General features: G+C 52.1%; 1 protein-coding gene across 7 annotated transcripts in view; it reads left to right on the top strand.

Moving 5' to 3' along the window:
• APBB1 (amyloid beta precursor protein binding family B member 1) overlaps positions 1-13,093 on the top strand; it is a 23,448-nt gene extending 10,355 nt beyond the window's left edge. For 4 of the 7 annotated variants that reach the window (XM_019755850.3, XM_074335882.2, XM_088791610.1 and 1 more), the window contains exons 3-14: positions 3,652-3,827; positions 3,927-3,983; positions 4,071-4,156; positions 4,264-4,327; positions 4,755-4,904; positions 5,277-5,404; positions 5,806-5,920; positions 6,067-6,151; positions 6,432-6,515; positions 11,994-12,109; positions 12,258-12,434; positions 12,519-13,093. In XM_019755850.3, the coding sequence (XP_019611409.2) occupies positions 3,652-3,827; positions 3,927-3,983; positions 4,071-4,156; positions 4,264-4,327; positions 4,755-4,904; positions 5,277-5,404; positions 5,806-5,920; positions 6,067-6,151; positions 6,432-6,515; positions 11,994-12,109; positions 12,258-12,434; positions 12,519-12,686 (1,406 nt within the window). In that variant the 3' untranslated portion in view covers positions 12,687-13,093. The other 3 variants (XM_074335885.2, XM_019755854.3, XM_074335884.2) reach the window with 3 other exon arrangements.

The raw sequence follows: 13,093 nt of genomic DNA, 5'->3' as shown, positions 1-13,093 counted from the left end.
TAGGTGGGGGAAGCCAGTTTTTGTAACTTTTCAAAGGAAACTGAAAACTGGATATTGATGTGAAGTATCCCAATTTGCAAATGTTAGCAATCAATTCTGTTTTTAAAAAAGTACCATGCAGGCCACACAAAATCAACGGAGGCTTACACCAGTCTGCAGATTGCTGGTTTGCAACCTCCGCCCTAAGGGGCATGAGTCAGAAGCCAAATAATGGAGGGCCTGGTTGCTTAGAGACTCCTGGGATGGCTACTGTGGTGGCTATATCTATGAACCTTTGGGAGTAAGAGGACAGAAGGGAATGGCAGGCACGGGCAGCCCCCTCAGCAAGGGTGTTGGCATGGTAAGAGGATGGTCAAGGTTTGAACTCTGGTGGCGGCTGTGAAATTGAGGGTAGTGGTGTGGGGCCAGCCTAGGAAAGGGCTTACTCTTTGTGATTGTGTTGCTACGACCATAAAGGCCCCAGAGGAAGTCTGGACTCCTTTAGTAATGGGGTATAGAATTGAGCAAAAATTATTTTCTCCTTCTCACCTTAGGATTTCCACAAAGTTGTTGATTGAATTCATAAATGCATGCATGCATGCATGCATGAATGAATGAATGAATGAATGAATGATGAATGAACTTTACTACCTGTCTTCGGTTCATACTCTGTGCCAGGCCTTGTCCTAAATGCTGGAAATACATACTACAGGGGACAGATGTCCCTACCCTCATGGCACTCCTAGTCTAGTGGGGAGACAGAAGTCAACAGGCAGTTAGAATCAGCATGAAGCATTCTGGGATGGGGGGGTGCAGGAGGGACACCCAACCCTGCCTTTGTGCATGGTGGGAGATGGGGGTGGGGGGTGGGGGGTGGGGGGTGGGGTCAATTTCGAGAAGTGACTTTTACACTGATGCCTGAAGGAGGAGGTGGTGACCATAGGTGAAGATCGAGGGGAGGGAGGCTGGGCTCCGAGAGGATGAGGGGCTTGTCCCACGCAGGGAGGGCGGGTGGCGGCCGGCGGCTGGCGTGGACAAAGATAAGGTTGAGAGGCAGATGGATAGGGGCTCCTGACAGCACACAAACCCTGTGGGGGGAATTTGGGTTCTATCCTGAGGGCAAGGAGAAAATAATTAAGAGTATTAAACTGGAGAGTAACGCCCTTAGTTAAGCCTTTCAGAACAATAATTTGGACGACAGTGTGCAGCCCAGACTGGAGGAGACGAGACTAGAGGGAGACCCCTGTGAGGCGGGTGCAATGATCCACGTAGGAAATACTAGTAGTTTGGGCTGTGGTAGTGGAGAAAAGGAGAGAGCACGATGGGAGTCCCTGACTCCGGAGCAAGTGACGACACCTGGCTTAGCCACGAAAGCTTGCATGGATGAATGAGTGAAGGAATGACACCTGAATCTTTGAATTTGTGTGTGGGTGCCTGAGTGAATCGATGCAGGAATGAAGGTGTATGTTCCTGAAGAAATGCATGCATGTGGAAGCAAAGGCCTGGGTGGGGCTGCATTTGGAGGAGACGTGCCAAGCTCCAGAAGGGCCTCCCAGATGGTCAGGGCAGGAGAGCAGCCCCTCCAGGACAGATCGGAAGGAAGAAGCTCTTTGAAGCAGGAAGGTACAGGCTGACAGGGATGGCAGATGGATGGGTGTGTGTGACTCAGTGAGAAGATGGTGAATTGGTCTCTAGATTTGAGAGGTGTGTGACCTTCATGAAGAAGCGTAGGGCTGTCCTGGGTGCTGGTGTTCTTGGAAGATGTGGCAGTAGAGCCTGGGAGGCAATAGAAGGTCTCTGGGGAAGAGAAGGCATTCTAATTCCCTAGGGCCTGAGATGAGGGGAGAAGAGGTGGTAATGGCTGCCTAGAAGGCTGGATGGGCAGGAAGAGCCACTCCTCAGTGGGCCCACCTCATTTGGAAGGTGAGGGTGGTGAGGCACCTGCCCAAATAACTCTCACCTCAGGTGTTCAGCCGCCTTGGTGTAACCACGCCCACTCCCAGCCCCTCTGTGCTTGGTTGCTCAGCAGCCTGGGTCTGGGGACTGCCTGTCCCTCAGTGCTGCCTCTTGGACCAGTCAGGATTCCTGGTTTCCCTGGTAACGGGAAGCACGTCAGCAGTCTGGGCGCTCCCAGCCGGTCCTGGTGCTGCGGTTGCCGAGGAGACGCTGCAGCCTTTCTGGGCCCTGGCAGGTGAGGGGGGTTGGTGCTGGGAGCCCCAAGCTCTGCCTCAAGCGTGCTGGGGCCCATGCTCTCAAGGCCCACTCTCAGGCTCGAACTGCTGGGCAGGTTCCTGGGAGAGGAGGCATCCCTGGGAGCCTGGAAACCACACCCTGTTTGTGCTGAGAGCTCCAGGTTTTGTAGGGCCCCAGGTGGCTGGGGTATCCCCCAGGGGCTCACCCTCCTGTTGTCCCTAAGATTGGGCTTGACTGTGACTCTGAGGTGACCCCTGTGGGGTGAGGTAGAGATTCGGGTTTGGGGGAGGGGAGCCAGGATTAGAAAGAAGAGATGTGAGTAGGAAGGGCTGGGGTCTCATGAGCCGCACCCCCTCCTTACCCCAAGGAGGTCCCCTCCCGTGGTGGTCCTGGCCCCTTCCTGGTGAGCTCCAGGCGGGGGAGGATCTTGCCTGGCAGGCGCTCTGCCCTGGTGAGAAGGGGGCGGGATGAGCTTTTCTCTGCAGCCCAGCACCAGGCTGTGAGCCCAGCTGGCTGGACTGGAGGGGCTGTGAGGAGGGAGGGTAGAGGCAGGAGGGGCTGGGGACGAGCGCCATGTTCTCCCAGGACTTTTTCCTGGCCATCATCCTGCACGACAGCAGCCCAGGTGAGGGGTAGCACGGGGCTGGGCATGACGTGGAGCGGGGCTGGCAGGGAGAGCAGAGGCAGAGGAGGCATGAGCTGGGCTGCAGGGCTGGAGTGGTGTGGTCGGCCAGGGGCGGAGGGATGTATATCACAGGTTCGAGGTACGCATGCATGTGCATGAAATGTTTGCCTGCAGCTGTGTGCCAAGGGTCAGGGTATGAGCATCTGAGGTGTCTCACACACGTGGCAGAGTTTGACGTATGTCGTGTGTCTGAGTGTGCATTCACTGTGGTACCCACACATGTGTTGGGGGTCATTGTGGGTGTGGTCTCTGCACATGTGTGTGGCAGGGACTGGTATATGTAGCTGTGTGTGTGCACACCTCTGTGTCAGGTGTCTGCATTAGTGTATGGCTGGAGTTGGTGTGTCTGTTTGCCAGTTTTCTGTATGTACATACTCTTGTGTTTGTGGTGGCTGCACAGATGTGTAGTAGGGCTTGTATGTGCTGTGTGTCAGTGTGTTCATGTGTGTGCAGGAGCTGGTAAGTATGTGCACCTGAGATATGGATATGTATGATAAGAGGTCAATTGGGGTCACCCAACCTCCCTTCTCTCTGCCTTCCTTCTTCCCTCTATGTGGCCACATTAGCTGGGAGCAGGGCTCAGGAGGAGACCATTTCCATGTCCCCTGCTGGTGGCCCCCCATGTTTTGACTTCATACTGTGGGCTCTAGGAGAAAGCAAGAACCATGTTGTGCTGGAGCCCTTCCCTCACCCCTTCTTCTCCACCATGGGGTCTCAGGGTGGGGACTGGGCATAAGCACTCGCAGTCTGCTTGCTGGGTGGCCCAGATCCTCACCAAGCCCCCAACTTGGCAGATTCTTTCTGGAACCCCAACGCCTTCGAGACGGATTCCGACCTGCCGGCTGGATGGATGAGAGTTCAGGACACCTCAGGGACCTACTACTGGCACATCCCAACGGGAACCACCCAGTGGGAGCCCCCGGGCCGGGCCTCCCCATCACAGGGGAGCAGTCCCCGAGAGGAATCCCAGGTGAGGCTCATGGGCCTGTTATGTTTTAACTGGGGTGCAGGGGTGGTGCTGCTGGAGCAAGCTGAGTTGCCCATTCATCACTCCTGTCCCTCTTCGCAGCTCACCTGGACAGGCTTTGTCCATGGAGAAGGCTTTGAGGATGGAGAATTTTGGAAGGTGAGTCGGGGGGTGGACCTGCTTCACAGTGGGGGAGCTGCAGAAGGGATATGAGTTTGGTCCCGATTCCTCTCTCCCCTTCTCAAGGATGAACCCAGTGAGGAAGCCCCGATGGATCTGGGACTGAAGGGCCCTGAGGAGGGGACATTGCCCTTCCCAGCTCAGAGCCTCAGGTGAGTGGGAAGGCACAATGCCGAGGGGGGGATGGACCTATTTGGAAGGGGCCTCGGGACAGCTCCATGTTTGGGGGCCTGTACCAAGTGTTACCATCTGCCTCTAGCCCAGAGCCATTGCCCCAAGAGGAGGAGAAGCTGCCCCAAAGGAATGCCAACCCAGGGATCAAGGTTTGTTCAAGACCCCCATGCCCATTCCCTGGGCTGGGTCCCCTCTGTGTGCAGGAGAGCCCCTCGTGTCATGTTCTGGGAGGGCATCTCTGGTCTCAGTACAGCTCCCCAGGTCCTGAGTTAGAATCTCTCCCAGGCACTTTAGTTTTTAACTCAACCAGCTCAGTGGCCAGACGGGGCCTTTCCAGGCCTGGCTCAGATACTTCCTTCTACTAGCCAGGAGTCTCTTCTGAAACCATCACCCCTCCCACCAACTATATCCTGTTTTGGGAGCTTCTCGGTCTTACTCAGAACACCCTCCCACCCACCACAATCTGAGTCAGGGACTAACTCTGGTCTCAGCAAAACCCCCTGTGTCCTGTACTGGGGGCTCCTCCAGTTGTAGCTCAGATCCTCTTCCTCCCACCCCCTCTTCTGTGTCTGGCAGTGTTTCGCTGTGCGCTCCCTAGGCTGGGTGGAGATGACTGAGGAAGAGCTGGCTCCTGGACGCAGCAGTGTGGCTGTCAACAATTGCATCCGTCAGCTCTGCTACCACAAAAACAATCTGCATGACCCCATGTCTGGGGGCTGGGGGGAGGTGAGGGCCTGGGCTCACGGGGAGTGGTATGGTGGAGAAGTAAAGAGAATTATGAGAGGTGGGAGAGCAGAGCTGCCCAGGTGGGGGCTGGGGAAGGGAGGTGTTGTCCCACCCCAAATGACAGCCTGTGAGGTAGATGTGTGACCCCAGGTCAGGACCTTGGGCGATGGTTGTCTAACCTCTATGGGGATGATAAAAGGAGTAAGAGATGACAGATGTGACCTCTACTTGAATGCAGCCTGCAGGGTGGGTGATCTGACACCCAAGCAAGTGTCCCAGAGCTGTAACTGACTTGCCTTGAGCTAGAGGTGGTGGAGCTCAGCCACCTTCCCAGCTGGGACACCACTGAGTGCCTGCTTCCTGGGCCTGCAGGGAAAGGATCTGCTGCTACAGCTGGAGGACGAGACGCTAAAGCTGGTGGAGCCGCAGAGTCAGGCCCTGCTGCACGCCCAGCCCATCGTCAGCATTCGAGTGTGGGGCGTCGGGCGGGACAGTGGAAGGTGGGCGCAGGGCCTGGGATCTTCGGGTGGGGGCTCATCCAGCAGCCAGAGTGGGACCCTCCTCCCTAACACTGTTCTTTGCCTCTCTTGTGCTGCCGGACCCAGAGAGAGGTACTATGCCTATTTACCTCCTTCCTCTTCCCACACCTGGACCCAATGCCTTGAAGCACCCAAGTTCTCCTATTTTGTCCTGCCCCTCCCTGCCCGCTATGCTCAGCCGTTGCCCCTCACCTCCCCATGCATGCCTGTCTGCCCTCTAGCCAGAAGGCAGCACCCACAGGACACCATCTGAGGGCAGAAGCCCTGGAGGAGTGCGATGGACAGGGAGGGTATGGGTGGGGTGCGGATGAGGCTCAGCACCGGAAGGCACTGGTAGACACTGAGATGCCCCTCCCCCACAGGGACTTTGCCTACGTAGCTCGAGATAAGCTGACCCAGATGCTCAAGTGCCACGTATTTCGCTGTGAGGCACCCGCCAAGAACATCGCCACCAGCCTGCATGAGATCTGCTCTAAGGCACGGCCCCCTCCACTCCCTGGACTAGCTGCCACCTTCTCCATAAGGGTGTGGGTGGGGTCACTGAGTAGGGGTGGGGGTATCCAGGCTGAGGAAGCCCTAACAGACCCTCCCTCGCTCCTTCCCCCTGGCCCTCCCTTCCTCAGATCATGGCTGAACGGCGCAATGCCCGTTGCTTGGTAAATGGACTCTCCCTGGACCACTCTAAACTTGTGGATGTCCCTTTCCAAGGTCAGTGTCACAACTCCACCAGGTCTGGCTCAGCTTTTTTGGCAAAGGTGGAGTAACCCCAAAAAGAGACATGAGCTACAGGACAGACATGAAAGAAAAATGGGCACGTGGGAACTAAATTCTTTGGACCAAATAAGTGGAGGGATTTCGGTTAAAGGGAGGCAGGGGTAGGGGCTGGAGGTAGGGCCTTGGATGAAATGTCCTGCTTATGCTCTTGTGGTGGGAACTGGGAGTGAGCAAGATCTGCCAGCATGATTGATCCTCCTCTGCTTTCCCACAGTGGAATTCCCAGCGCCTAAGAATGAGCTGGTGCAGAAGTTCCAAGTCTATTACCTGGGAAATATGCCTGTTGCTAAACCTGTTGGTATGTGTGTCCTCCTTCATCCAGGGACCACCACCTTGATTCCAAAGCTCTGCCCCCACCCTCTGCCTCCCAGTGTCTCTTTTACCAGATCTTCATGCTTGATGTCACCTTGCCCTTCAGAATGCATCCCACCTCCTGTACCTCTGTCCCAGCTGCACTCTGTGTCCTGCCCATTGTAGCAGTTGGCATGCCTTCACTGAGTGTGAACCAGTGAACCAGGCACTTCGGGAGACCCACTCTTGAATCCCATGGAAGAGCTTTGATTGGGTTGGAAGGCAGATCTTAGATGACTGGAGACAGCAGGCAGCAGCTGGGAGCTGGGTTTGGTATTACAGCACCAGCTATGGGCTGTGAGCATCTACAGAGGAAGCAGTGAGCATAGTTGTCATGTGCTTTATTGCTTGTAAAGTATTTCCTTATATATTAGGTCATTTAATTCTTGATGACCCCATGAGGCTGTGATTATGATAATCCCTATTTTATAGATAAGGAAACTGATGGTAGAGACTATCAGGTTCACTCATATTTCAGTGCATTCACAGTACCTGTTATGTATTTGCGCATTCACTTAGCAAATACGTACTTATGAAGCCTACCAGGTGCTAGGTCCTGGGAGAACAGTGGCCATAGTCCTGCTTTCATGGAGGTTACAGCAGAAAAAACAAGAATTAATCAAATAATCACAAAAGTAAATGTATAATTACAAATTTAGTCAAACATTGAAAGAAAGAAGTGAGGTGGTATGAAACTATGGGACAGAAAAACCTCATTTACTCCAGGAAGTCAGAAAGACTTCCTTGAGAAAGTGACATTTGAACTGAGATCAAAAAATGAAGAGGTGCTAATGTGGTAAAGCAGGATGGAGGGAGAAGTAAGGTAGGGGAAGATCATTCCAGGAGGAGTGAACGGTGTGTGAGGACCCAGAGTGGAAGGCACTTTATATTGCAAAGGCATTGAGAGAAGGCCAGTGGTGCCAGATGAGCCTGGGAGCTGGGCAGTTGTCAGACCGTGGGGGACTGACCTCACACGCCATGTTAACAATTTGTTCTTCATCCTAAGAGCAACCAGGAGCTATGGAAGTGTTTGCAGGCGAGCACTTGGGATAACCAGACATGAATTTTGTGAAGCTCACATTGGCTGTACCATGTAGAAAGGTGGTCAGTGGGTGGAGGTGGTGTAAGTCAGTTAGGATCTTACAATAGTGGTCGCCAGTAGAGAGAATAGCCTGGACTCTGGTGGAGCTGAAGAGGAGTGTGTAGATTCAAGAGCTATTTAGACAATTAAAATCAACAAGCCTTGGTGATTGATTGAATGTGGGGTGGGTGAGGGACAGAGGCACTGGGAATGACTCCTGTCACCCTAGCTTTTGGAACTGAGTGGAGAGTGGTGCCATTCTCTAAAGGTAGCAGACACTGGAAGAGGTCAGTTTCGGTGTGAAGATTGTGAGTTCAGTTTTAAACATGCAGAGTTTGAGGTGCCTTCGGGAAGCTGAGTAGGAAATTTTAGTAGGCAGCTAGAGTCACAGAGGAGAAGTCTGGACTGGAGATAATGTAGGCATCATTTGGTTATAGAGCTTATTAAGGCCCTGAATGTGGAGAAGACTGACCCCAGGTGAGAAGGGAAATGAAGCTAGGCCTAGCTTTGAGGCCCTCTAACATTTAACGGATGGTGGAGGAGGATGAAACTGCCAAGGATGGTGAGAGCAGAAGGAGAAAGCCTGGAGAAAAAAAAGACTGCTTCAAGAAGTGGTTGGGTGTCATGTCAATACACACCAAGGAATAACTCAACAATGTTTGGTGAATGGATAAACAAACCAACATATGAAACAATGAATGAGATGACATAGCCAGGAGATATTAGACCTAGGACTCAAACCCTGGTCGTCTTTAGTTCTCTGCTCTTCCCCTCAAACCATGCTGACTTTAATGACCAGTGCGTTACATTCAGTGAAGGAACCCTTCTTAGACAGCATGGGGATTGAGCTGGGCTTTGAAGGAAGGCCTGGATTTACGGTGGAGTGGGTATTCCAGTTGGACTCAGTGGCACTGCCACAGACATGGAGCTGGAGGTGAGAATAATATGCTGAGGGAGCAGGAAAGAGGCTTGGCTGACCCCTACCTCTTTGCTCTCATTACCTCCTCCCTCTCACCCTTAATTTCTAAACCCTAGTTACCTCTTCCAGTTATTACCCCTACTCCTGTATCCATCCACCACCCTACACACAGGTCCTCATTACACTTAATCATCTGTCTGCAACCCTTGACTGCCCCTCTGCTGCCCATCAGCTCGGTGAGTCTGCTTGATTAAAGCCACAGCTTTCATACCAGTAGGCTCTAAGCTCACTTCCTGCTTTATCTTATGCTCTTTTTTTAACCTCCAGGAGTTTAACATTGGCCCCTGCTGAAGCTGCAATGTTAATTTGCTAAGCATTCACTGACTCAACAAATGATTACTGACCGCCTGGTTTGTGCCAGGCACTATTTCAGGTTCTTGGTATACATTAATGAACAAAACTGACAAAGATTTTTGCCTTCAAGTATGAGGTATGATCACAAATATGGTGAATGTTTACATAAAAAAGATTTATTACAGCAAAAGACACATTGCCATTAAACCCCCTCGAAATACTCCCCCTCACTTCAAACACACTTATCCCATAGTTCTTGCCACTTTCTGAAGCAATTCTGGAAGTTCTCTTTCGTGAGTGTCTTTAGTTGCGCTGTTATGGCTGCCTAGATGCCCTGAATCGATTCAAAACGTTTACCTTTCATGGTCATTTTGACTTTGGGGAAGAGCCAGAAGTTGCACGATGCCAGATCTGGTGAATAAGGTGGATAAGGACACACCATAATGTTTTTATTTGACAGAAATTGCTGTACCAGAAGCGATGTGTGACACAGAGCCTTTCCATTGTGATCACAAAATACGGTGAATGCTGCTGCTGAGTGCCATCCAACAGAAAGGCAGACATTTTCAATACGGGAAGTGGCATATTGAACCTTACTAGTAACAGTGTGTGACAAGTTTCAACTTGTTCATTGTAGTCAGTTGGGTGTGAGCTACGGTTGAGAGAAGGTGTGTTTTGAAGTGTGCCGTAAATCTTCCTCCATCATGACAACACTCTGTGTCACACATCGCTTCTGGTATAAGGCAATTTCTGTCAGATAAAAACATTACGCTGTGTCCTCATCCATCTTATTCACCAGATCTGGCACCATACGACTTCTGGCTCTTCCCCAAAGTCAAAATGATTCAGGACATTGAGGCAGCCATGACAGCACAACTAAAGACATTCATGAAAAAGGACTGCCAGACTGCTTCAGAAAGTGACAAGAACTATGGGATAAGTGTGTTCGAAGTGAGGGGGCAGTACTTTGAGAGGGATTAATGGCAATGTGTCTTTTGCTGCAATAAATTTTTTTTATTTAAACATTCGCTGTATTATTTGATCACGCCTCATAGCTGACATTCTAGCCAGACAATAAAATAAGTGAATTTTATAGTATGTTGGAAGGCAACAATTGATATGAAAAAAAAAAAAAGTGCACAGCAGGATAAGGGGGATTGGGAGTGCAGGGCTAGGGGTCAGGGTGTAGGTTTCAGTCCTGAGTTATTACCAATTCAGGCTTTGTTCTTCTGCTTTCCACACCTCCATGCTGTTCCTCCCCGCACTCTGAGTCCAGGCTCCACCTCCATCTGCTTCTTAAGCAGTTTGACTTTGATGTCTCATCCACACATGATCTTTGAGACTTCCCATTGATGGTCTCAATGTCATAACTATCACAGCCTTCTGCAATCTGATGAGGCCCACCCACTCCTGCCTGCATTGTCACCCTTCTGAGGACTCCCAGTTTACTTGGTTATACCAGTTTTGGCACATTGGCACATGTTGCCTCAAGGGTGACTTGCTTATGCATCTGGAAATCCTTCAGTTGATAAGCTCTGTGCTGGGATTGGTGACACAGAGATGAATTAAACTTGGTTTTTGTCTTTGAGATGGCCAGCCCAGTGTGGAAAAGGTTTTCTGGCAGTTACAAGATGTTATGCTAAGAGTTGTCCCAGCAACACCCTCTCTGCCCTGCAGCAGGAAAGACTTCCCAGGTGGGGCCTAGGTGAACCCTGAAGGATGAGAATGTGGAGTTTCAAAGACAGTCAAGGGGAAAAGGGCACTCCCGACAGAGGCTTTTCCCTCAGTGATAGTCTGTGTCCCTTGAGGGCATCCGCTTCTCTTACTTTGTATTCCCCACCTGTCCCGAAGGGCATTTGCCAAGATGAGATGTTAATACATGCTGCATAAGTCATTTGAAGCTCAGGGAGCAGTAAAATATGAGGCTTGACAGCTCAGATGAGGCTAATTTTTGGAGGACTTGCGTGCTTGGGAGTTTGGCCTTGATCCAGACAGAGGTAAGATGAGCAAGGCCAATATAAGGGAGAACTTTCGAGGAAGATGTTCGTTCTCTGTCCACAAAGGGACCATGTGGTCTGCTTCTAATAGGAGCCCAGAGGCACTGAAAGAGGCAAGAGGGCCTGGGAGGGACCATACAGGTGTGTGCTTTTTCATTGGTGTTGTTCACTCTAACCTCTTTGCTGCAAGGGTGAAGACACCTAGATCACACTGCCAGCTCCTAAGTGGTGCAGGAACTGGAACCCATGCCTCCACCATGCAATGTGCTATCACCTGGGTTCTCCGCTGAGTGCAAGCAGAAGTGGGATGCACGAGTGGAGGAAACCATTGTGTTACAAGGGAAAGTTGATTGATCTAAAAGCCAGGAACCTTGGGTTCCTTGGCCTGAGCACATTATAGAAATTATAGAATGCAACTAAGAATTGGATAGCCCTCCTAGTTCTGGAAGCTAGCAAAATAGAGAAGAGTCGGGAAAGGCTTGGCTAAGAACCCAGGCGCGGGAAGCAGACTGCCTGTGTTAGGATCCCCTTTCCTCTATGTGACCTAAGGTTTATTACCTAATTTCTATAAGCTTCCTCATCTATCAAATGATGACCAAAGAGTCTGTTGTGAGATTGTTGTAAAGCACTTAATGATTTAACAGTGTGACATAAGAGTAAACATTTCCTCAAATGAGTATTTTAATAAAAAACAAGGTTGGATCTTGGGAGAGGCCTGGCCTGAGGGGCAATTTGGGAGTCATTGTGTGAAGCAATGGAAGGTCTGACTGGATGAGCACTGAAAGCAGGATGTGGGGAGTTCAGAGCTTCAGGAGGTCAATCGTAGGAGGCCAGAGGAAGAGGCAGAGTCAACGAAGAAAACTAGGCTTCAAGATGAAAGAAACCAGAAAAGTGCCAAGTCACTGAAGCCAGGGAGGAAACCGCTAAGGAAGGGATACCTGCGCAGCACTGTTGGGGACTGTAGGCTGGTGAAGTGGGGATGGAGCAACGGCCTGGGCTTGCAAAAGCTAGGGTAGGGCGGGGGTGTCCTCTCTCCACTCCCAGTGGTGCCATATTTGTGTCCATATCTTCTAGGGGTAGATGTGATAAACGGGGCCCTGGAGTCAGTCCTGTCCTCCAGTAGCCGTGAGCAGTGGACCCCAAGTCATGTCAGCGTGGCCCCTGCCACCCTCACCATCTTGCACCAGCAGGTATAGACCTGGTTGGGAGAAGGCATGTCAGTGCTTTGCCATGGAGGGGAGACGGGGGTGAGGGGAAGAGCTGCCAATAAGATGGAAAGCTGCCACTAAAACACAGAGAGTCCAGCTGTGCCTTACTAACTGGGTTCCCTCCCTACAGACAGAGGCAGTGCTGGGGGAGTGTCGGGTGCGCTTCCTCTCCTTCCTGGCAGTGGGCAGAGATGTCCACACGTTTGCGTTCATCATGGCTGCCGGCCCAGCCTCCTTCTGCTGCCACATGTTCTGGTGTGAGCCTAATGCAGCCAGCCTCTCAGAAGCTGTGCAGGCTGCGTGCATGGTAAGAGGGTAGGGTGGTGGAGTGGTGACACTGACCCCAGGTGGGGCAGGCTGGAAAGTGACTGCCCCACCTGCTTCTCTGCAGCTCCGCTACCAGAAGTGTCTCGATGCCCGCTCCCAGGCCTCCACCTCCTGCCTCCCAGCACCCCCTGCTGAGTCCGTTGCCCGGCGTGTAGGGTGGACTGTCCGTAGGGGTGTTCAGTCGCTTTGGGGCTCCCTCAAGCCCAAACGCCTAGGGGCCCATACTCCCTGAAGTCCTCAGTCCTCCCTCCACCTGCTTGCGTTGGGCCCCAGGGAACTCAAGGGTATGGGGCAGGGAAGGGCCCTAAAGGCTATTCTTAGGCCTCAGCCTCCCCCTCCCAAACTGCCCCTCCACAGTAGCTGGGTTCCCTGCCTAGGGGCTGGGGAAGGAGACAGCTAATCCTTTCAAGTGACAATACTGGATTGATGACAAGAGGAACAGGAAGCAAGGCCAGCCCCAGGCTCTCCATCCCCACGTTTCAGGTGGAGCAGGAGGAACTGGTCTAAGCCAGGTCCCATCTACGTAGGGTCCAGCAGGGGCAGAAGGAGGGGACTAGTCCAGACCTGGGTCCCCTCGCCCCTGCTCCATGGCATCTCCGCTGTACTGATATCACTAATAAAGTCTGTCTGCCCTGCTGA

This window comes from Rhinolophus sinicus, chromosome 14, assembly GCF_057876585.1.
Source record: "Rhinolophus sinicus isolate RSI-liver-muscle chromosome 14, RSI-T2T, whole genome shotgun sequence".
Taxonomy (NCBI): Eukaryota; Metazoa; Chordata; class Mammalia; order Chiroptera; family Rhinolophidae; genus Rhinolophus; species Rhinolophus sinicus.
Note: the sequence above shows the minus strand (reverse complement) of the source record. Positions and strands in the feature narration are given on the sequence as shown.